General features: G+C 37.2%; 5 protein-coding genes across 10 annotated transcripts; 4 read left to right on the top strand and 1 right to left on the bottom strand.

The window, feature by feature from the left end:
- The first annotated feature begins 418 nt into the window (after window positions 1–418).
- LOC126608717 (uncharacterized) lies at window positions 419–5,098 on the top strand. 4 transcript variants are annotated; one of them, XM_050276708.1, is made up of 6 exons: window positions 419–734; window positions 1,223–1,268; window positions 2,367–2,447; window positions 2,661–3,325; window positions 3,749–4,638; window positions 4,744–5,098. In XM_050276708.1, exons 4-6 carry the CDS (start codon window positions 2,672–2,674, stop codon window positions 4,850–4,852), a joined length of 1,653 nt encoding a protein of 550 aa, XP_050132665.1. In that variant the 5' UTR covers window positions 419–734; window positions 1,223–1,268; window positions 2,367–2,447; window positions 2,661–2,671; the 3' UTR covers window positions 4,853–5,098. The 4 variants fall into 4 exon arrangements, with proteins under 4 accessions (XP_050132665.1, XP_050132667.1, XP_050132666.1 ...); XM_050276710.1 differs by having other exon boundaries at window positions 420–734; window positions 2,724–3,325; XM_050276709.1 differs by lacking the exon at window positions 419–734 and adding an exon at window positions 820–1,007.
- Window positions 5,099–6,457: 1,359 nt separating this feature from the next.
- On the top strand, window positions 6,458–8,222 carry LOC126608986 (protein GOLVEN 6-like). The gene is made up of 4 exons (XM_050277005.1): window positions 6,458–6,730; window positions 6,799–6,866; window positions 7,014–7,077; window positions 7,663–8,222. Exons 1-4 carry the CDS (start codon window positions 6,622–6,624, stop codon window positions 7,857–7,859), a joined length of 438 nt encoding a protein of 145 aa, XP_050132962.1. The 5' UTR covers window positions 6,458–6,621; the 3' UTR covers window positions 7,860–8,222.
- A 2,220-nt stretch (window positions 8,223–10,442) lies between these two features.
- On the top strand, window positions 10,443–12,866 carry LOC126607876 (uncharacterized). Its single transcript, XM_050275578.1, has 6 exons — window positions 10,443–10,893; window positions 10,982–11,088; window positions 11,311–11,408; window positions 11,710–11,921; window positions 12,223–12,281; window positions 12,488–12,866. Exons 1-6 carry the CDS (start codon window positions 10,506–10,508, stop codon window positions 12,518–12,520), a joined length of 897 nt encoding a protein of 298 aa, XP_050131535.1. The 5' UTR covers window positions 10,443–10,505; the 3' UTR covers window positions 12,521–12,866.
- A 229-nt stretch (window positions 12,867–13,095) lies between these two features.
- LOC126607875 (transcription factor BIM2-like) lies at window positions 13,096–16,340 on the bottom strand. Of its 2 annotated transcripts, none has more exons than XM_050275577.1 (7): window positions 15,904–16,340; window positions 15,571–15,655; window positions 15,012–15,081; window positions 14,821–14,916; window positions 14,031–14,407; window positions 13,633–13,762; window positions 13,096–13,431 (listed from the first exon to the last, which is right to left on the bottom strand). In XM_050275577.1, exons 1-7 carry the CDS (start codon window positions 16,001–16,003, stop codon window positions 13,330–13,332), a joined length of 960 nt encoding a protein of 319 aa, XP_050131534.1. In that variant the 5' UTR covers window positions 16,004–16,340; the 3' UTR covers window positions 13,096–13,329. The 2 variants fall into 2 exon arrangements, with proteins under 2 accessions (XP_050131534.1, XP_050131533.1); XM_050275576.1 differs by having other exon boundaries at window positions 14,031–14,452; window positions 15,904–16,337.
- Window positions 16,341–17,126: 786 nt separating this feature from the next.
- Window positions 17,127–19,178, top strand: LOC126606651 (uncharacterized). Of its 2 annotated transcripts, none has more exons than XM_050274032.1 (2): window positions 17,127–18,021; window positions 18,278–18,975. In XM_050274032.1, the coding sequence occupies exons 1-2, from the start codon at window positions 17,341–17,343 to the stop codon at window positions 18,515–18,517; spliced, it is 921 nt and encodes a 306-aa protein (XP_050129989.1). In that variant the 5' UTR covers window positions 17,127–17,340; the 3' UTR covers window positions 18,518–18,975. The 2 variants fall into 2 exon arrangements, with proteins under 2 accessions (XP_050129989.1, XP_050129990.1); XM_050274033.1 differs by lacking the exon at window positions 18,278–18,975 and adding an exon at window positions 19,002–19,178 and having other exon boundaries at window positions 17,128–18,021.
- Window positions 19,179–20,052: the final 874 nt, after the last annotated feature.

Here is a 20,052-nt window from a genome sequence, read left to right as displayed (position 1 = left end):
GAGTTATTTGAAATTTCACTGCATTTAGAAATGACAAATTAATCAATTGAGTTGTTAATAAATATCACTTAAAACGTTTAATTTGACATCATCGTAATATAAAGACATGTATAATCGAATGATTGTTCGTCACTTATTTAGAAGTTGTCTTTAGATTCTAACTCTTACATTTACGACTTGTTGTGAGTGGATAAGCCGGATTTCGTATCATTCTATGCATCCAATTGTTGTGAAGTCCCTCCGCTCTGTGATCTTGTACCAATTTAACGGCTCAGATTTCTCGCTCCAAGTCTGATCAGAGACACTGACAGTTGGTGATCGCCAACACAGAGACTTCGAGAGTGGAGAGGATGAAACGAAACTCGTTACGATGGGTCCCACGGAAGTATATTGTATAAATTCCTTTAGAAAATAGAAAACTTTAGATCCCTGAAGCGATGGCGAAGACGAAGATGATGGAATTCTTCTAGAGAGAGAAACAGAGGAGCTCATTGACGATCAGATTGGGTTGCAGAGCAGAGCAGAGGCAGTTTAACTCCGCATTGTATGCTCCACTGCGCCGCCACACGCCTTAACACTTCCAAATTTCTGGCGTCGGCGTTTCCGGCGAGTCAAAGTTTCGGCCTTTACTTGTTTTCAGCTAGGATTTGGCGTTTGGCGTCGTGATCATGGGGCGGTGAGGCCTGTTTGGAAGGCAGGAAATTTTTGTGGGATTTTCACGGGAAAGTAGACAGGTAAGAAGTGGAGGTGAAATGAATTGAGATATTAAATGCTGAAACAAATCCCTATTAATTAGGAGAGAAGAAGAAGAAAAGAAAAAGAAAATTCCGTTTAATTACTTTTGACTCCCCTTTGAATTCTCTATCTCTTTCTCTCTCTCTCTCTCCTCTCTATCTCATCAAACTCTTCTCCAAAGCCTACTCCTTTTCGGCTCTCTGATTAATCACTTTAATTGAAACTTTAATTGAACTACAGAGTGTTTATGTCTCTCTGTTCTGGGAGCTAAGGTTCACTCTCTCTCTCTCTCTCTCTCTCCATATATATATATATATATGTATATCTGTCTCCCTTTCCTTTCTGTCCTGCAGAATTTAATCCTGAAATTACGATCTGAAATTCTTAGAAATGGGTTTTTTTTTTTTTTGCTGTACGTTAAATTGAATTTACTTAAATATTTGGGACTAATCACTTTTCTTTTTGGGTTATTTTCTTATGGTTGTAGTTGTTTCTGAAGAGAGGAAGAGAAAGCTGCTGGTTTCAGTAAAAAGGTACTGACTTTCTTACTTTTTTATAATTTTATCTTCTGGGATCTGATTTAGATCTTTCTTATTCCCCCAACTTTTGTTTTTGGGGTTGTTTTTTACAAATTGCATCTGGGGTTATTCTGCAGACTTCAAAATCTGTGGGGATTTTCCCTTTTTTTCTTTTATTTAATTTTCTTGGCTCCAACCAGTTGGATCTGATCACTGTTTTGCTTGACAAATTGGTGGGTTGAGAACTGGGAATCTTTAAAGGAAAGGCCTCATGAGACTTTTGAATTTTAATATTCATTATTTAGCTGTTGAAAGTTTGCAACTTTTTGTTGGGGTCTCAAAAAAGGTGGGACTTCTATCCCTTTGTCTTTTTTGTACAGTGAGAAGTGAGAACTGACTTCAGGAATACATGGTGGCTACCAAAGTTTTTCAGGATACTCTTTCTTGTTTTCGTATGAATGTGTATATATATATATATATATATATATATATATATATATATATATATATATATATATATATATATATTTTGCTTTTATCTTATCTACGATGGAAAACTCGCAAAGCGGGAGCCTTGTTGGCTTGGAATTGCCTTTTGTGATTGAAAACTCGATGGGGGTGGCATTTGTAATTTTTGTTTTTGTTTACATACCAGGGGCTGCCGTGTTAGTTTTCTTTTGTTTCTTTAGGTTGGTCTCAAGGCTGCTCTGTTGTAATCCACCATTAATCTAATCCATTTCTTCCTTAATAATGTAAAGAAAAAGAGGTAGTTGAGGGAAACTTCTGGCTATTAATTATTGAATTGAGTTGTTTAGCATCCTTTCAATTTTACTTTCCTGTTAAGTTATTGTTTGGACAAATTTTCCAAGTATTTTTGTTCCCTGTCCTCCTGTTTTTCTCCTGACATTTCGTTTACTTTGGTTAGTGTCTGCTTTGTCACATCTTTCAGATTTTGCGCCGAATCTTGTGATTATGTTTGTATGGAAACCTTCTCATTTCATTTCTGTAACTTGAGCATCCTTGTTACGGTTTAGCTGCCCGGTTATAAGTTTGTCCAAAGTTGGTCTGTTTGAATTTTTTGCTAACATCTATAAATTACATTTTGATGGGCAGGGTCCATGCTTGAAAATATCGCTTGCCGTAGCTTTAAAGCTTTCAACTGCAGTTCGCAATCTATGTAAACCATGAAACTTGGTAATTACTGGTTATTTTTCCTTTTGGTTTTGACCACTCTGCTATTAAACTCTTGCAGCAGACATCTTACTTATGAACTTTTGTAGTCTTCCGGAGTTCTATCTTGATATCTTAGGTTGGATAGGGCTATTTTCTCGACTGGGCCTCCCAATGAGTTTTTCGTGAAATAGTACTTGAGTTCAATATTACTCATCTGCATTGTGTTCTTTTTAGGGAGAAAATGAATGCTATGGTGTTCAGATTTCCCTGGCACTGATAATTTTGATGTACTTGCAGAGAGAGAACCAGTGTTTGGTCACTTACCTATAAGCCACATGCCTGATTCGAATCCTTTTAATTGTAATGACATTACTCTGGACTCCGCGGGATTACAGTCAACAAGTCAGAATAGGGAGAAGGAATCGGATTATTATATGGACAAAAGTGTTACGGAATGTGAACTGCCTGAATTGATAATTTGTTACAACGATAGCAGTTGTAATACAATTAAGGACATCTGTATTGATGAGGGATTGCCTTCCCAAGACAAGAATTGGGTTGAAACCGGGTTGGATGAGAAGGCATGCTGCACCTATTTACCTCCTGATGAGGATCAGAATAAGCAAATGCATGAAGAACAATTGGATATTGTTATTACCTTTCCAGATGATTTTAAATCTACTGCAAAAAATGATTTAGAGAAGGGGTTTTCCATTGCTTGCAATTCCAAGGAGCCAATGGAGAGAGGCGATGCTATAAATGATGGATCAGAGAGGACTGCAATTGACGTTTCCAAAGAAGATTCTTGCCCGGAAAATGTGCAAGGGTTTGGTGCAGGGAACCCTCACTCCAAGTCTTCTAATAAGGACAGCAATGAAGCCGAACAAGAGACTATTCAGGTATATCTCTAACTCTAAGTTTGTATTATTGCATAGTTTACCTCATGAATCTCCCTTGCATTCGAGTTTTGTTTTCATGGTCCTTTTGCAATACTTAGAACTGACGCTATCTGGTGCTTAAATAATCATTCTTTATAGGATAAATAAAAAAGCAACTGCTTTTGTCAATTTCCATTTGCACGCATGAAGTGGCTGCAGCGATGATTCTTAATGATGACCGATGTTTATGTCTGTGGTTATGCAGTGTTACTGACAGTTCCATGACACTCCATTGCTGCGAGAAATAATAAAAAAATTATTCTCTTAACGGAAGTTAGACTCTTAGCTTGATGTTGAGGAAAACTATACATGTGCATATAAGCTAGAGAGAAAAGAGAGGTGAAATTTTAGAAATTGATGTAGTTTCCTGTGGTTTCAATGCAGATTTCAAGGGAAATAGCAAAGACTGAGAGCCCTGCTTTGGTTTCAGAAACTGAAGAGTCTAACTATATTGAGAAGGAAGCATTGGTTTCTGCAGCTGAAGAATCAAATTGCCTTCTCGGTGAGTTATCTGGCAATAGCAAGGCAGAGAGCGGAAACATTACTTCTGCTTTGGACGTTTCAGCACATGTATCCATTACCACAGATGTGTGTCCTCAAAATGGTGTATGCAATATGCCTATAGATGATGATAGTCATGATGAATGCCAATTTCATCATTGTCTAGCACCTGTGGTTACTGGAAGAGAAGAGTGTCCTGAGAATGGTGTACATCTCGATACTTCAAATACGTTCAACGTTGGTGGTGACATTTCTGATCCAATGATTGTTTCAAGCCAAGTTGAACATCGTTTAGCACCCGTGGTTACTGGAAGAGAGGAGTGTCCTGAGAATGGTGTCTGTCAACATCTTGATGCTTCAAACACGTCCAAGGTTGATGATGACATTTCTGATTCAAAGATTGTTTCGAGCCAGGTTCAACATTATTTAGCTCCTTCGACTATTGCCAGAGATGAGTGTCCTCAGAATGGCGTCTGTCAAGGTCTCGAAACTACAAATACAACCAAGGTTAATGATGACACTTCTGATTCAAAGATTGTTTCAAGCCAGGTTCATCATTGGTTATCTCCTGAAACTTCATATATATCCATGGTTGAAGATGTGAATGCTGATGCACACAATGCTCCACTCCAATTTCAACGCAGTCTAGGAGAGTCAAGTTTCTCAGCAGCTGGTCACTTCTCGAGCCTCATAACCTCAGGTCCCTATTCCGGCAATGTCTCCCTCCGATCAGAAAGCAGCACCACCAGCACCCGCTCATTTGCCTTCCCTGTGTGAGTTACTCTCAAACTCCTTCCTCTCTTTTGCTTTTCAAACCGCCATCAAGTTACCGGAACACACAACTGACAACACATTCATATTCCCTCTTTGTCATGCAGATTACAGTCCGAGTGGAACAGCAGTCCAGTTAGAATGGCGAAAGCTGACCGGAGTCATTTGCGGAAACATAGGGGTTGGAGGGGTTGTTTTCTTTGCTGTAGCTTCTGATTCTCTCCGAACGCTTCCATCTAACCGTAGTTATTAAGTTTAGCCAGAGTAAATGCTTCATCATAGTTTTATCACATCTTTTAAATTATCATCGTCAATATATACATCATATTTTCTGCGGCTTGGGATGTAATTTGCAGTAGGTTTAGAGGAGTGTCATGCTTTTTGTTATGCGTGCGCTTTAAGGTGTAAGCAATGACTTATTATTTTCTCTTTAATTTTTCATCCGTTATTTTTTTTCCCCCATTTTCTTTCTCTTTTGGAAAGAACAAGAAGAATCTTGTTTATATTGAGCTTGGGATGGTTTATGGGTACATACTGTTTTGCTTATAAAGTCTGGTCCAAAATCCACTCCAATACCACTTAACGGAAATTCTCTGCTGCACATTTTTTTTTTTCACGAGTAAACGGTTGAGATTTAATTTAAGGGAGTTTTAATGAAAAGCACACGGTACTGTTCACTTTAACGAAAAACCACATTTTTACACTAAAAAGTCAAACCTGATACTATTCATTTTACCATTTATTTTGTCCTTATCATTAAAACTCAAAGTTTTCAAGCCCTTTTCATTAGTTTTCTTTATGAAAAAGCTTTAGTTAAATTTCAGTCGTTCTTTTATGTGAAATAATGCGCACAAGAGTAAGGCTCCATGGTTATTAAAAATCTAAGGAAAGCGCAAGTCTCTTATCTAGAAAACACTAACTGTTTATTATAAATTTAAGTGCTTATTCCAAAAGCATGTGGAAAGGATTTTTGAAGAAGCATATGACGTGTATCTCCAAAAATTGCTACTATAATCATGAAGCACTTTTTGAAGAAGCACAAGCACTTTTTGAAGAAGCACTTCAACTGTTTGAATCTCTTTCTCTCTTGAATAGTTCAAATCTCACGATTCGTAGACTTCAAATACAAAAATCCAGAATGGATCTTATTCTTGCTATTGTTTTTCTATCCTGCTAGGCTGCCATCCTATAAAACAGAAAGAATTTAAATGTGACTACAAATTGAATGATTTATCGACATATACGAGGTGGCCCTTCACCTTTTGAGCTATGCAGGAGTTGGGAAGTGATGGAATCAAGATTCAAAACACATCATAATATAACAATCGAATCTTTTCTTTCTCCCGATAGGCACGAAAGGGTTGAGACATGGTTGAAGGTAAAAGAGGTATTATCATTTTGGGAAAGATGTACATGCATCTTTCGAGACTCCACAATGATATTTTAGACCAGTAATACATTGTTATACTAGAAGAAGCTTATACTTGATATTGTACTATTAACTCAAGCGTCATGGTAAACGTGTTTCTAAATTATGCATAAATTTTGACGTGATAAAAACTTACATGAATCATTGAAATATTTAACGAGAAAATAACTTACATGCACCATGAGAATATTGATAATATGTGAAATGAAAAAGATAGTTATAAAACAGGAAAAAAAAGTGAAAAAGGGCCATACTGAACAGTAGTGTATAGACAAAACCAACCCAAATGGTGTGAAAACCTTTTTAAAAAGAAAACATAGTTAATTTGAGAAAACCAATTTCATCTGCTTGTATTGGAACTCTCCGTATTGTGCTTAGTGTATCTCCTCTCTCTCTCTCACTCTCTCTCTCTCTCTCTCTCTCTCTCTCTCTCTCTCTCTCTCTCTCTCCAGAGTTGCCTACCGGCTACCACTACTGTTGATTGATATAAATCCAACGCCATACCCACAAAAGAAGTATATATCAGTATTCACAGTTAATAATCGTAGATAGTATTATGGAGATTCCATTCTTCACGTTGCTTTGCTTTCTAATCCTCTCCGTTTTGCTAATTACACCCGGATGTGCTTCTCTGCAAACTCAACTTCAACCATCCAACAAACAAGGTACTCTCTCTCTCTCTCTCTAGATTATATTAGGACTTTCTGAGTAACCTTTTAACATTGTGATGCAGGCAAGAACGAACTGCAGGTTTCTTTCCCTACACTGCCAAGGAAGCTTAGATTGACTGGAAAAGTAACTGTAAGAATAATCTCTCTTTCAAACATTACTAGCTAGAAGAAACTTATATATATTATATATTAAATAAATAAATAAATATATATATATATATATATATTCTTATTTTTAATCACACCTCCTCATATTATCTGAAATATTTACATGCAGGTTGCAGAACAAGAAGGTAAAAATTCCTCAGCCTACAACAACCACAAGGAAAGTGCTTTAGCAGGTATAATGCTTGTTCAGTTCTCAAACTAATTAATAGTAAAATTGTTTTAATGCATATATGAAAGATGAAAATTTTGGAAAACGTCTTGTAGCTAGGTTTGTTTTGTTCAGCAGTTCCAAATTTGACAAAGGTGCATGTAGCAAGGAAAATGCTTGGCTCTATACATGTGTAGCATTTCATTCTTCCTTACAAACAAATCATAATGTGATTCATAGGATAGGAGGTATAACGAGCCGAGTAGTGTTCATGTAGCAAATGGTTTCCAATTTTCAAATTTATTCCCTCTTTAGCTGAGTACTGAAGAAGTACCTAGTTGTACGGAAATAATTTTCACTCTTTTTTTGTGTGTGCACGTTCATGTTTATTTATGATATTTCGATCAAATAAAGTAAAAGAATTAATGGACAAAAATAAACTAGAGTATGTAGAATGCGTTTCGTTACAACTTGCAATTTGCTAGTGTGAATAGCTAATTTTTCCAGGTAAGAATGACACCTAAGCTAGTCATTGACCTCTGTGACTCTGTCATGTATAATATCTTGACATATGTTTTGAGTAAAATATTAAGTGTCATTGACTTTTCAGATGGTAAGAAGCCAAGAATCGAGAAAGAAGAAGATGAAGAAGTGCAGGTAGTGGAAAGAAGCAGATCAGTAGACACATGGCAGGAACAGATGGAGAAGGAGGACACGTCAGAGTTCTTCACCATGGATTATCACAGAGTAAGACGACGACGTCCCATACACAACAAGTCCTTTCCTGCAGTTACAGTTTCTCCATGAAACATGCATGCCTGTCGCCTGTTGACAGATATTGATCGAAATTAGAACAAAACATTTTGGATACGTTAATGCTAGGGTTTATAATTAGGGAGGAAAATGAGGAGTGTATGTTTTGTTAAGCATCTCTTGTGGCCGACATTAAGGAGCAAAACCCAAGATTTGCTACTAATTAACTAGCTAGGACGACCATATATTATATATAGGTCCCAAATTAAATTAATGATGTTCTTTTTGTTGAGTTGGGTAGGTCTTTGTGGTAGTCAAATGAAGGCTACAAACCCCAACATTTGGTAACATGCTCTCACAGGAATTGCATAGGCGGGTTAAAGTCGGTTGATCAAAACACTGTTTTTGCTCTCTTGTTTTCAAGTTTGATATATCTCTTTTTTTTTCTCTCTCAGTAAATTAAAATAGTTTGGAATAGGGACACTTTGGATGTGGTCCCTAGCTATCAATATTCTTTGATTGAAATCTTGTTAGTTTTTAGTTTTTGATTGAGGTCCCTGACATTAATGTAATAATGTAAGTTACTATATTTTTTTAATTAAAAATTAAAAATTGAAATTTGTAATTGTATATATTAATGAGATTTTAAATAAAACCCATAATTTATGGGATTAAAAATAATAAAATATAAATTATACTTTCTATTATATTGTGTGTGTGTATATACATATATGTATGGGTACATTAACCAAAATTAACAAAAAAAGTTATTGTACCAAAACATGGATACATTCTCAAATCAACGAAAAAGAATGTACCCATATAAGTTTAAACATGGATTAAAAAATTTGAATGGATTTTATATTAAAAAAAGGGTACATTTTACATATAAAAAATTGATATATTTGAGAATGGTACATTTAAGATTAAAAAAATTGAAAAATTATATGAATGGGTACATTTAAGATTAAAAAATTGAGAATCTTTTTATATATAAAAAAAAACTAATAGGTACAAACTTAATTTAATTTAATTTTTTATTATTTTGGAAATGTTTGAATTGAAAATTAATTAGAAGTTTAATAGAGGTGTGAGTATTAAACCCTAAATTAATTACTAATTTTTATATTAAAAAATTATATAATAAACAAGTAAATTCATTATCACATTAATGCTAGGGACTTGAATCAAAATTTGAGAACTAATAAGGTCTTAGTCAATGAACAGTAAAAACTAGGGACCGGATACTAATTTTTCCTTTGGAATATTATTTTGTTTGAAGAATATAATATATTGGAAACCAACATTACTTTACGTGCTTAAGTTTGATTATAGTAATTAAACAAGTTTTGTTATGTGGCACAAGTGGGTGATTATCTTTGGTAGACTCCTTGTAATTGTCAACTAGTTAATTAAACACTTAGCTTCTTAATCGAGGGAATTATATATTATTATAATATAATGCATGCGTTTCAAGTTTCAACTTTGAATGGTGCCAAAGATCGATGATTCCAAAACTTTGACCTAATTATATACTCTAAACCACGTCTTCAAATTTGAATATTGTTTCCATAGCCATACGTAATTCCAATGGCCAAGGTAAGTTTTGGCCTGATTTGGTACTGAGGTGATTCTGAAAAAAAATGGGTATAAAAAAAATCTGTGTTTGGTAAACCTCCAAACCCAATGCACAACCACCAGCTCCACCCTGCAACTCAAGCCGCCAACATTGAAAAAAAGGTCATCTATGTTGCTAAAATGGTAATTGCCATGATACGACCATCACCTCCAAACCCAATGCATAACCACCAACTCCACACTACAACTCAAGCTACCAACATTGAAAGAAGGTCATGTGTGTTGCTAAAATGGTAATTGTTATGATACAGCCACCACCATCTTCACCAACCACAAAGAAGTACTGGAAGCTGAACTAGTTGGTAAGTTTTGAATATAAAAGTTGTGGCAAGGTTTCGATGGTCGTAAGTTGAGCTTGAAGGTTGCCGGGCTTCATAATCATATTACCCGATCTTCAATTTTGTTTTCCTTTTTATTTGTGAATTTGTTTATTTTTTTTCATCTTCATGTCTTTTTTAAGTTGTTTTTATTATTATTTTAGTGTCCAAGTAAGCTAAAAATTAGGATTCATTTGTTGAAAAATTATCTAGGGCTATCTTGATGTGACATTTTTAATATATTAGATACTTATTTGGAATGTTTAAAAAAGTTAAAATCAATTTAGAACGACACTAAAAGATTGAGTGTTTTAGTTTAGAGGAAAGGGATCCTCTTCAGATACCTTCCACTTAATCCTCTTCATCAAACAATTTGAGTCCTTGAAATTTGATCTAACGGGCAAAAATACGAGCCAATTCTAAAAGTTATAATAACTTTAGCCGTTTGATCAAATTTCAAGAATCTAAATTGTTTGATGAGGAGAATTAGGATGAAGAGATCGATAGAGCCTTGTCTAGTTTAGATACTTGATCCTTAATTCAATTTAAGAATATTAAAAAGTTAAATGACAGGTCGATTGATTTTATGTTAGTTAACGACAGGCATTTAACGCGCGAGCGGCACCCTTCCAAGACAAACCGCTAAGAAAACGACGTCGTAATAATTCAGCACCTCTGACTATTGCTAAATCTTGAGGAACACAGTAGCTGAGCATCCAAACAGCAAACGAGAGATCAAACAACAATGGAAGACTTATGGAAGCGAGCGAAGACCTTCGCCGAAGAAGCGGCCAAGAAATCCCAGGCCCTAACCACCTCCGCCAAGATCACCGACCTAGTTTCCGAAACCGCCAAGCGATCCCGCGAGTTCGCCGCCGAGGCGTCCAAGAAGGCCGACGAGATCAAGACAGCGGCGCTTAAGCAGGCCGATCAGATCAAGTCCCTCAACGTCTCCGAGATGATACCTCCCCAGCTTGCCTCGCTCTCGATCGTCAACTCCGCCTCCGCCTCCGCCTCCTCCGCCCCTGAGCCGCCGTCGCCGTTGGAGCTTAAGAAGTTTGGTGTCACCGAGGATCTCAGAGATTTTGTCCAGGGACTCACTTCCGATACCTTCAAGCATTTTCCGGTCCAAGGTATTGGCCGATTTCAGTTCGTTTGTTTGCTGATTTCAGTTTAATTGCTTTGAATTGAGCAAATGTGCGTTGTTCCGAGTTGTTTCAGATGCGGCAGAGGAGGTCTCCGATGTGCCGACGACGGCATCGAATGTGAGGAAAGATCTGACGGAGTGGCAGGAGCGGCATGCGACTTTGGTGCTTACTACTGTCAAGGTCAGTTTTGTAATGTATCTTCTCTATCTGTTTCAATTCCGATACAGCCAAACACAAACATGGTGTTTAAGTTCAATTTCAATGCAATCCATCTGAGTTGTATTTCGAACTTTGATTCCCCAATTTATTAAACAATTTGATGACGAAATGTGTTAAAATTTGTATTGATATCGTTATGGACTTGTCGATATCTTCCTGCGAATGCTGATTGCCTTCCTGCAGGAAATTTCAAGGCTGAGGTATGAATTGTGTCCGCGAGTTATGAAAGAAAGAAGATTCTGGAAGATATATTTTACCCTTGTGAGCAGTCATGTGGCTCCGTGAGTAGAAATTCATTTTGGTTAAGCATTTCTCAAACTGAGCAATAATATTATTTGAAAGTTTTATGCAATGGTGTGTGTTTTTTCTCATCTAAGTGAGAAATAACATTGAACATGAGACGATCAATCATCTTGTTTTAGTGTAAAACATCATCATCCGCTGGAAAATTATAGTCTCAGTTTATAGCCTTTTCCCAAAATTAGTGATTTTGGAAAATTATCGGGTGTTTGGAGCTTAAAAATATTTTTTTTAACGGGGAGGGCTTAGTGTTTAGATGACTGACTATGAACTTCTGATCAGATATGAGAAGCAATACATGGAGGAATTGAAGGTCCAGGAAGCAGAGAAACTAAAAGATGATATTGTGAAGCCAACGCCTCCTGTTGGAGGAACTGACAAAGCGGAAGGATCTGAAAAGAACACGAAGCCTTCAGTTTCAAAATCATCGTCAGCTGAACAGGACTTGGATAGTTTCCTTTTGGGTGATCTTGAAGACAGTGATGGGGGTCCGGGTATAGTTCCTTTACCTTTTCACTTGCAACCTGTGTATAATTTTTTGTGCCATGCCCGTGTATGAGTTTCTTTTCCCATCATCTTTTAAGTTAGAGGATGCATATACCACTCAACTTATTACTCTAAATTCACCCTATCAAGCTGTGTACTAGCCGTGTTGTGAACAAATCCTTACTAGTCATAAGAGTCATACCCTTCCACAGTTCCTTTGTAGTTACGTCGAGACAATCTGCTCTTTTTCTAGGGTTTTCCTTCTTGTGCAATTTACTCTTCAGTTTGTTGACAATTTTGTACTTTCAGATGATCGTGATGATGGTGATCGGAGCTTTGATGATGATTTTGACAAGATCGACAATTCGGTAAGCTTCATTTATCCCATGGTTCAACTATAGAACTTTTTTTTTCCGGGTGTGCATTTTCAATTCCATGTTTTATCTTACATTTATTTTGTCAGTGTTTACATAATCACCAAACCTCCAACTTAGTTCGACCCCAAGGAGTTTGGAAAGTGCCATAAATAAAGTACCGTGCGAGTGATTTGTGCCATTTTAATGGAAACTTGCAGGATGTCGAAGATGAGAAGCACGAGAAGAAATGACAACTGCAACAGAATAAAATTGCTACCATGGATAATATGAAGGAGAAAGCAAAACTAGCTTCTGTAAGACTGTAACAAATAGATCAAAGTAAACCCGAAGCGAAAGACGTCAAGCAGTATTTATTTCTTAATCTCACATTTTTTCATTTTTTAGTTGTAGAGTTGATTACTTTGTAAAACTCTTTAAGCGGGACGCCATATGAAGTCATCCGTTTGTTATATTTGCCGAAGACAGTGACGGGTATTGGTACTCGTTTGCCTACAAATGGGTCGACCCGGTTGCTTTGTTCTTGTACAGATGACCTGATTATTATGTTAAATAATAAATATGGTTCTTATTGTTTAATGTCTATTAGTTCTGCTAATAGTACCGTTATCAATTGGTATCACTCTCCACTGGTAAAAATATCTCAAGTTTGATTTCGGTATGACTCGACAAAGTCAGACACGGTTCTCTTACTTTGTGGAAGGTGTCCAAACGAACGACATGGTCAGACGGCCCTACCCAAGTTTTTCTCGGGTGGTGTGTATGCAATGTACATTACGATCCACTTCCCTAGCTAAATGTAAAATAATTTTTGTTTGAGACACGAGCTAACAAGTTTATTACCACGAAATCGCACCTGAACGGCTCCATTTGTTTCACTCGAAACAATTGTTCTCGGCATGTGTTCAATGAAATATGTAAAGGGGAAAACCGAGGCACGGCATGTACACTAACCGGAAGATGGGCACTAAGACATCCCAAAGCAGAATAAAGGAGTAAAAATATGGGTGAAATGGGAGAACAATGAGATGTCACGCTGGTTCTACGTCTTGAGGCGCTTATGGGCTTGATCGGAGTCCTCTCCGCTGCCAGCATCCCTAAAATGCGCCGTCGTCTGATTGCTTGAGTGGGGATTATCATTATCCTGGAAAAAAAATAGAGACTTATCTATCGTTTCTCTACAGGTTGAGAATCCATACTAATGGGTGGAAAGACCGGTAGAGTGTTGTAATTTGAAATGTACAGACCCACATGCTTTCAGAAAGATGGTTAACGAAGAGGGTGGTGAGGGCAGTGGAAAGAAAAGCAAATGAATGGAACCACTTGTACTATACCCAAAATATACCTTAGAGGCAGGTGTTACAGAGGGCAGCCCTCGGTTCGCACGATTCCCAAGATCAATCTGCACTGAGATACTAGCCTGCGACAGATCAACACCCGCACTCTGTAGCGCTTGACTCAGAGAGTTTAATAACCTGTTCATAATTTGGGCAGTTTGAACTTAGAACCCAAAGAAACTGATCAAGAAAATGCATGCCGTACACTGTATTACAATACAGTATACAAAACAATAAAGCAAATGTGACCAATAATAAAGGTCTGGAGTCGCAATAATTAATTGACAGGATCGAAGCAAAACGTAGTATGGCAAATATTTCCAAAAGTTGAATGAGACTCATAGTATGTTTTATTTTCGATGTTTCTCAAAATGGTAGGTTCTATATATATAGTTTGAATACTCACCCTTGTGAGTAAACGCTTGAGATGCTTATTGTTCCACCTTCAATTGTCAGCTCCTCCTGTTGGCTCAGTACATCACTAGCGCTAGTGGTGGGGCACTGAGTTGATTGAGCATCAGAAATTTGTCCCTGGAGAGGATGGGCAAGCACACCATCACTTCTGACCGGGGGAGTCATGTTTGGTAGAGGCCTAGGCAGCGGAATCCCCTTGTTTACTATCTCAGGTTGCCGATCCACTATTTTGGAGGCAACATCCCTGCTAGGGTCAGATTCTACTGGATTCGGTGTGCTGTTTGCCAGCATGTTCGGATTGATAGAGATGTTACTTTCATCAAATTTTCCAGGAAACGATAACATTGGTGCAGCGTCACTCTTTATGGCCTGAGGATTTCCAACAAAACTCTGAACACGCCAGTGACTATTTCTCTGTTTCATGAAGGGGGTAAATGTTCGACAACAAAGTAGGTGTCATATTCAGAAGCTATGGTCATTGTCTTTTATTCACCAGAAAACATGAATTTGAAGCAGTTTAATATGATTACACCTTAACAGCAATCGAGCCCATCCCATAATTACCCAATTAATCAACTTTATATGCAAAGAGCCAATGACAACAACTTCAAAATGGAAAAAGATTACCAAAACTGCTTAGCATGAGTCAGGGCATAACTGACTATACTCTTGAAAAAAATTGTAGAATACTTTATGCAGGAAGGCAAGCAGTCAGATGCTCCGTGGTATAATTGCATAAGCATTCAGGTGAACATATCAGTGCACAAGATTCAGAAAATTACCCATGGCATTAATTTTGTCGGCTCAGGACTCCAACCCTGGTATGAACCCTCATATTTGTGTACTTTTTCCTGTAAGTACTGGACATACTCGATCACCTGCAAAAAGATGACAAATAACCAAGTAACCTTAAGGACAGTGTGCTTCTAAAATAAGCTTAACAACTTACGCAGTTTTCATACACAGAACGTACCTCTAGCAGGAATGATGCCGTATCCCTTTTCTGATCACTATGGGGTATTAGATCTCTCAATATCTGGAATCTGAAAGAAAAATTTAAGCTCCCTCAAGCTCTATCAACTAGTAAATTGACAACTCACTTAACCAATTACACGTTTCTTGTTCAAGCAACACCTAATACCATGGATTACCAGTCGCAGAACCAGAACTTCAACATCAATGATGTAACCACCATCTGGACAACCAACAGTTCAAAGACATGGACGGATTCCACCTTAAATTAAAACCATACAAGCTTCACACTTTATCTACCCTTTAGAACTTGAACTAATCAAGCAATGAATTTGTTTTAACGGAAGAAATTACATTCGCAAGGTAACAAGTAAATGCTAAATTAGCATAGCATCATCAACTAATCAGCTAGTTAGCAGTAAGTGTCATCTGTACAAATATCCGAAGCACTGCCAATTACACCAGTAAATTGAATCGAATGACGGATAAAGTGCAATACTCTACGAATACAACAACAGAAACATGAGAATTTGATGAAAAACAATTGAAACAAAGCATACCTCTCATTGATCTTGCTCCTCCTTCTCTGCTCCGTGACGGAATGTTTCGATCGTATAGCACTAGCCTTATCGTTGTTCTTGGCATCTAGTTTCCATATCCAAAATCCCGAATTCCAAATTACAAAAAAGAAAGGCATGCTCACCTCAATACACCCACAAAATCAAAAGAAAAAAAACAAAGCCAAAAACAGTAAAGGTGAAATATTTCGTACTCAAATTCCAATCAAACAAAGAAGATTACAATTCCCAACGTATAAATCCTAAAAATATAACGTTGGATCTACAAATTCGAAAAAACCATGATCGAAAACAAGGTACAGATAAAAATGTCACCTTTGCTGTTGGAATTGGAAGAAGGGCCCTCTTTCCGGGAGCCAAACTCCTCGTCGTCGTACTCGTCCTCCTCTTGGTTGCCTTTCGCGGCGGTTCTCATCCTCCTCTATGTGAATTCCGATGGGTCTGGATTTAATTTCCAAGACTCTATGGACAAATCTGAAAAATACCCGGACAAGAAAATCTCAGATACGTTACACTCGACGGGGGAATTGGAGATTTGCGGTGTCTGATTGGAAAACTGAAGGCGACGGAGAATTGGGTTGGGGTGTTTTTCCCGGCGGAGCACGGCAGCGGAATCTCCGCGGTTTAGTTGAGGCAGCTACTGATGTTGGTTGTACTCTCTCTCTCTGTCTCTGTCTTTGTCAGTGCCCTGTCACCACCGTGACTCCGTTTGCGAGAGAAATTGATGGAGCAAACATTAGCATGTGGGTGACCTCACGTGCTTCCCGTGAGGTCACTTAATAGCCCTTGCCTTTTTACTTTTTAATTTTTTTTTCTTTTCTTTTTCCTACTTGGCAAGCCATGAGGGTTGATGGATTGAACGGTCACGATGTAAAGGACGACCAAGCTTAGATGATCATAAGGGTTGATGGATTGAAGTTTCTCCCCCAAACTTCGCAGGTGACAGATATCGTGTTTTGTTATTTTAGGAAAATACATGTTCATTAGGAAAAATAATTTCTTTAAATTAATTTGTGATGATTATCTAACATACGCGTATACATTGCAACTTGAACAAAAGCTTCGGTATGGCCCTCTTTCAGTGTTTTAAATGCCGACAAACAAACATATAATATTCTCTCTAAAGTTTTTATTTTAAATTTCCACGTTTTAAAATGAATTTTAATTATTTTCATCAAAAACAACTGATATTGATATTAATATCTATATATTCACTGATATTTCACAAATTTATATATCAATATTTTCATCTGTGCCGATATTTTAAACACTGTCAACTTCTCTCTAATCAGCCCTTAATTCACTTACTAATGATGGCCCTGCAGGCTAGGCCCGTACTCTCGTGCAGTTTTTATGGAGTTCGTGGAGATCCGTCATGCATGGATTGCCAATGATTACGAAAAATTGTAGGAAACGAAAGGACGTGCATGGTATGTGGCTACATACATGCACAATAACCCCATCCCCACATACGTACGTGCTTTTGCATGATTTTTGCTAATTAATCTCCTAATGCTATTTATATTACCTCAATCACTCCGTAAGCTTGTTACACACATACAAGATGGAGCCTGCAGTCGAGTGACAAGTCACACCTGGAGAGGCCAGTCCCCCATTCATCCCGCCACGTGGCAAGCATCCACCGGTGCTTGCCCCCCTTGCGAGCTAATTAAGTGCTAACTCTTAATTAACACCTTAATTAGCTTCGTAATGGAGGGATGAACAATTGAAAACAATCAAACATACGATCTTATGTTCTTCATTGTTTTAAACCGATTGGAAATTGTGAAACTTCAGAATCATATTAGCGACACAGATTCAATGCCTTGTGCGGTTTTTTCACAGAATAATCATTATTCGATTTCGGTTTTATTTTTTCAAGTGATAAAATTGTGGGCAAAGGCATGTCTCTGTGTAGGGCTCTCCTTCTTCCTCTTAATTTGCATCCCAATTTTAATCCTTCTGACTCTTCCATTTTTCATTTCTTTCTTATGGGCACTATTTTTCTGTAAGATTTTATGTTTCTTCGGTTTGTGCCCCGAATTTAGATTTCTAGAAATGAAGTTTTTGGTAAATTACTTGTCCTCTGCTGCAACAAAATTCACAGGAAGCAGCAAATCCAATCCCAACCATGGTCATCATCATCATCATCATCATAATAATAATCACCATTATAAGATTATTAACGATAATAATGATGAGTTAATAGCCAAGACTCTTGAGGATAAGCAGGAGAGTGTTCAGTTGGATCCGTCGGAGCTTCCTTCTTTATATGAATCCGATTTCGATGTTGAAGATGATCATCATCAAGAGATCCATCAAGAGATCAAAGACAAAGGGGTAAACAATGGTATGAGTCAAATTTGCACGTATGAGGAAGGCTCGTGGCAAATCCTGGTCTCAAAGCCTCGCACAAGGAGAGAACCTCAATCGGTATGTTAACTTTAGTTTATTAACATTTGCCATTCAAGAAATTTCATTTTGTTCCAATTTTTTTAGGGTTTTTCCATGTCTTTGCTCTAAAATTGGTTAGGGTTTGTTTGTATGCTTTTGTGGTGCTTGCTTTGTCTTTTCGTGATCGTGATTTGCTATTTGTATTGCTGTCGTGACCTTGCTGTGATGCCACCTTATTGTGTTATTGCCCTATTGTTGTTCTTATTCTTGAAAATCTATCCTACTTCTTCTTCAGAGGGAGAGTGGGAGTGAAGAAAAGAATGGCTTTCGTGAATTAGAAGTTGAGAATTTGGAGGAAATTTTGAAGTTTCCCGACAGCCACTCGAGGGTTTGGAGTGATGACCACTCGAATGACAGTGGCCAAGAATCGCCAGATTTGAATGAGGTTACTTCGGATAAAGTTGGTGCCGATTGTGTGCATGGTTTTCATGAGTGTTGGAAGTTACTGGTTAAATTTACTAAATTTGAAATTTAGTTTTGGTTTCTCTTTGAGAAAGTCATGACTATCACCATAAGATTAAGTGGGAGTGTTGGGGAAAAGAGAATTTCAGTGTGCCGGAACACGTAAACCAAGTATAATAATACAATTGATTGAAAACCTAAAGAAAAATTTCAACTAATTGTATTATATGACACTTGATATACCAAACTGTGTTTCCGGCACACTGAAAAATTTCTCGTTAAATAAGAGGAAATAAGAAAGTCAATAATGATTTTGAAAGTTACGTCCTACGTTAGCCCTTGAAAGAAAATAATATTTAAGTTACCTCGTCGACAAGATTTAGATTTGCTTGTTTAATTAGGGATTGGTTTTAATTTTGTATTTGAGTTAACCTTGTATCCTACTTTCTTGTAGAGAAGAATAAAATTGTGCGTGTGCGACATTGTACAAGAAAATTCTGAAATATTTTAGTAAACTTACCTTAACAATTACATTTTTAAATCTTGTTTTGACACAGTTCTATGATGTGTTGTCGTTTTGGAAGAGCAAAGAGAAAGGAGAAGCGGATTTAGAAGAAATTACGAATCCAAGATCCACTGTGTAAGATTGAATAAATGTTAGGGACTTGTCACCTTTTATTTTTGAAATTGTGCATGGCGCCCAGTAATGTTTAATGAACCTCCACCTTTAGTGATTGTTTTTCTTAATTAATCACACACTTTTTCCTAATCAGCCTTTCCTTAATTCTTCTAATCAAAGCCAATATACCTTTTGAAACATTATCTGCAGTCTGCAGACAGGTGTGGTAAAATTAAAATACCAATATTAGTTTGAATCATATTCACATTCAAAAGCAGCGCTTATACAAACTTTACAACTAAACCCTAATTATTCAGAAAATTAAAGAACGATGAACTCATCAGTTGACTAGTCGAGCCTAACTTTGTGTGCTGAAGAGAAGTGCCTTGCGGCTACAACCATGGTTGCCTCTGGCCCTGCACTCTTTGCTACAGTTTTATCCTTCCTTACCTTTTCTCCTTCGCCGGCCGATGACAATACAAAGATCCAAGAAGCGATCATCAAAACACGCAACATCGACGAGCTCCTGCTTGTCCTCGACCTTAACCATCTTACGACTGTTCTGTCAACGAAACTGAACCAGTATCCTTTTAACTAAAAAAGTAGAACCAGATTAATGGCCAAATAACTTCTGTTTGTTTTTTGATTGTTGAGAGTCATAGCAATCACCTGTGCCCTTTTTATAACCTGAAGTTGCTTGATGGTTGAGTTTTAATATAACCTTGACTAAATATATTGGTTCCGAGTGAATGTTCCAACCAATGATGGTATATAAGATTGCGACGGGAGACCAAGTCTGGGAATACTTGTAAATCAATACCTTGGGAACTAAATATGTTTAGCTAGCAGTAGCAGTCAAACATGTATATGAATTTCTCAGAGGTTGTACAGGACTCAGAAGTCAAAATAATTTTATAAACAAATGTAAAAACGTGTGGCAAACTTACTCGTTTTGGTCAATTTTGACATGATCAATTATAATATATGTA

The sequence above is a fragment of the Malus sylvestris genome, chromosome 16, assembly GCF_916048215.2.
Source record: "Malus sylvestris chromosome 16, drMalSylv7.2, whole genome shotgun sequence".
Taxonomy (NCBI): domain Eukaryota; kingdom Viridiplantae; phylum Streptophyta; class Magnoliopsida; order Rosales; family Rosaceae; genus Malus; species Malus sylvestris.
Note: the sequence above shows the minus strand (reverse complement) of the source record. Positions and strands in the feature narration are given on the sequence as shown.

What these genes read in the sequence shown, in the direction of transcription:
- LOC126608717 (XM_050276708.1), top strand. Translation starts at nt 2,672, where the DNA reads ATGCTATGGTGTTCAGATTTCCCTGGCACTGATAATTTTGATGTACTT. An exon ending in CCGAACAAGAGACTATTCAG is followed by an intron (nt 3,326 to 3,748) that starts GTATATCTCTAA and finishes GTTTCAATGCAG; the next exon opens with ATTTCAAGGGAAATAGCAAA. An exon ending in CGCTCATTTGCCTTCCCTGT is followed by an intron (nt 4,639 to 4,743) that starts GTGAGTTACTCT and finishes TTTGTCATGCAG; the next exon opens with ATTACAGTCCGAGTGGAACA.
- LOC126608986 (XM_050277005.1), top strand. Translation starts at nt 6,622, where the DNA reads ATGGAGATTCCATTCTTCACGTTGCTTTGCTTTCTAATCCTCTCCGTT. An exon ending in TCAACCATCCAACAAACAAG is followed by an intron (nt 6,731 to 6,798) that starts GTACTCTCTCTC and finishes ATTGTGATGCAG; the next exon opens with GCAAGAACGAACTGCAGGTT. An exon ending in CAAGGAAAGTGCTTTAGCAG is followed by an intron (nt 7,078 to 7,662) that starts GTATAATGCTTG and finishes TTGACTTTTCAG; the next exon opens with ATGGTAAGAAGCCAAGAATC.
- LOC126607876 (XM_050275578.1), top strand. Translation starts at nt 10,506, where the DNA reads ATGGAAGACTTATGGAAGCGAGCGAAGACCTTCGCCGAAGAAGCGGCC. An exon ending in CAAGCATTTTCCGGTCCAAG is followed by an intron (nt 10,894 to 10,981) that starts GTATTGGCCGAT and finishes GAGTTGTTTCAG; the next exon opens with ATGCGGCAGAGGAGGTCTCC. An exon ending in TGGTGCTTACTACTGTCAAG is followed by an intron (nt 11,089 to 11,310) that starts GTCAGTTTTGTA and finishes GCCTTCCTGCAG; the next exon opens with GAAATTTCAAGGCTGAGGTA.
- LOC126607875 (XM_050275576.1), bottom strand. Translation starts at nt 16,003, where the DNA reads ATGAGAACCGCCGCGAAAGGCAACCAAGAGGAGGACGAGTACGACGAC. An exon ending in TTCCAATTCCAACAGCAAAG is followed by an intron (nt 15,656 to 15,903) that starts GTGACATTTTTA and finishes TATGGAAACTAG; the next exon opens with ATGCCAAGAACAACGATAAG. An exon ending in AGGAGCAAGATCAATGAGAG is followed by an intron (nt 15,082 to 15,570) that starts GTATGCTTTGTT and finishes TTTTTCTTTCAG; the next exon opens with ATTCCAGATATTGAGAGATC.
- LOC126606651 (XM_050274032.1), top strand. Translation starts at nt 17,341, where the DNA reads ATGTTCTTCATTGTTTTAAACCGATTGGAAATTGTGAAACTTCAGAAT. An exon ending in CAAGGAGAGAACCTCAATCG is followed by an intron (nt 18,022 to 18,277) that starts GTATGTTAACTT and finishes CTTCTTCTTCAG; the next exon opens with AGGGAGAGTGGGAGTGAAGA.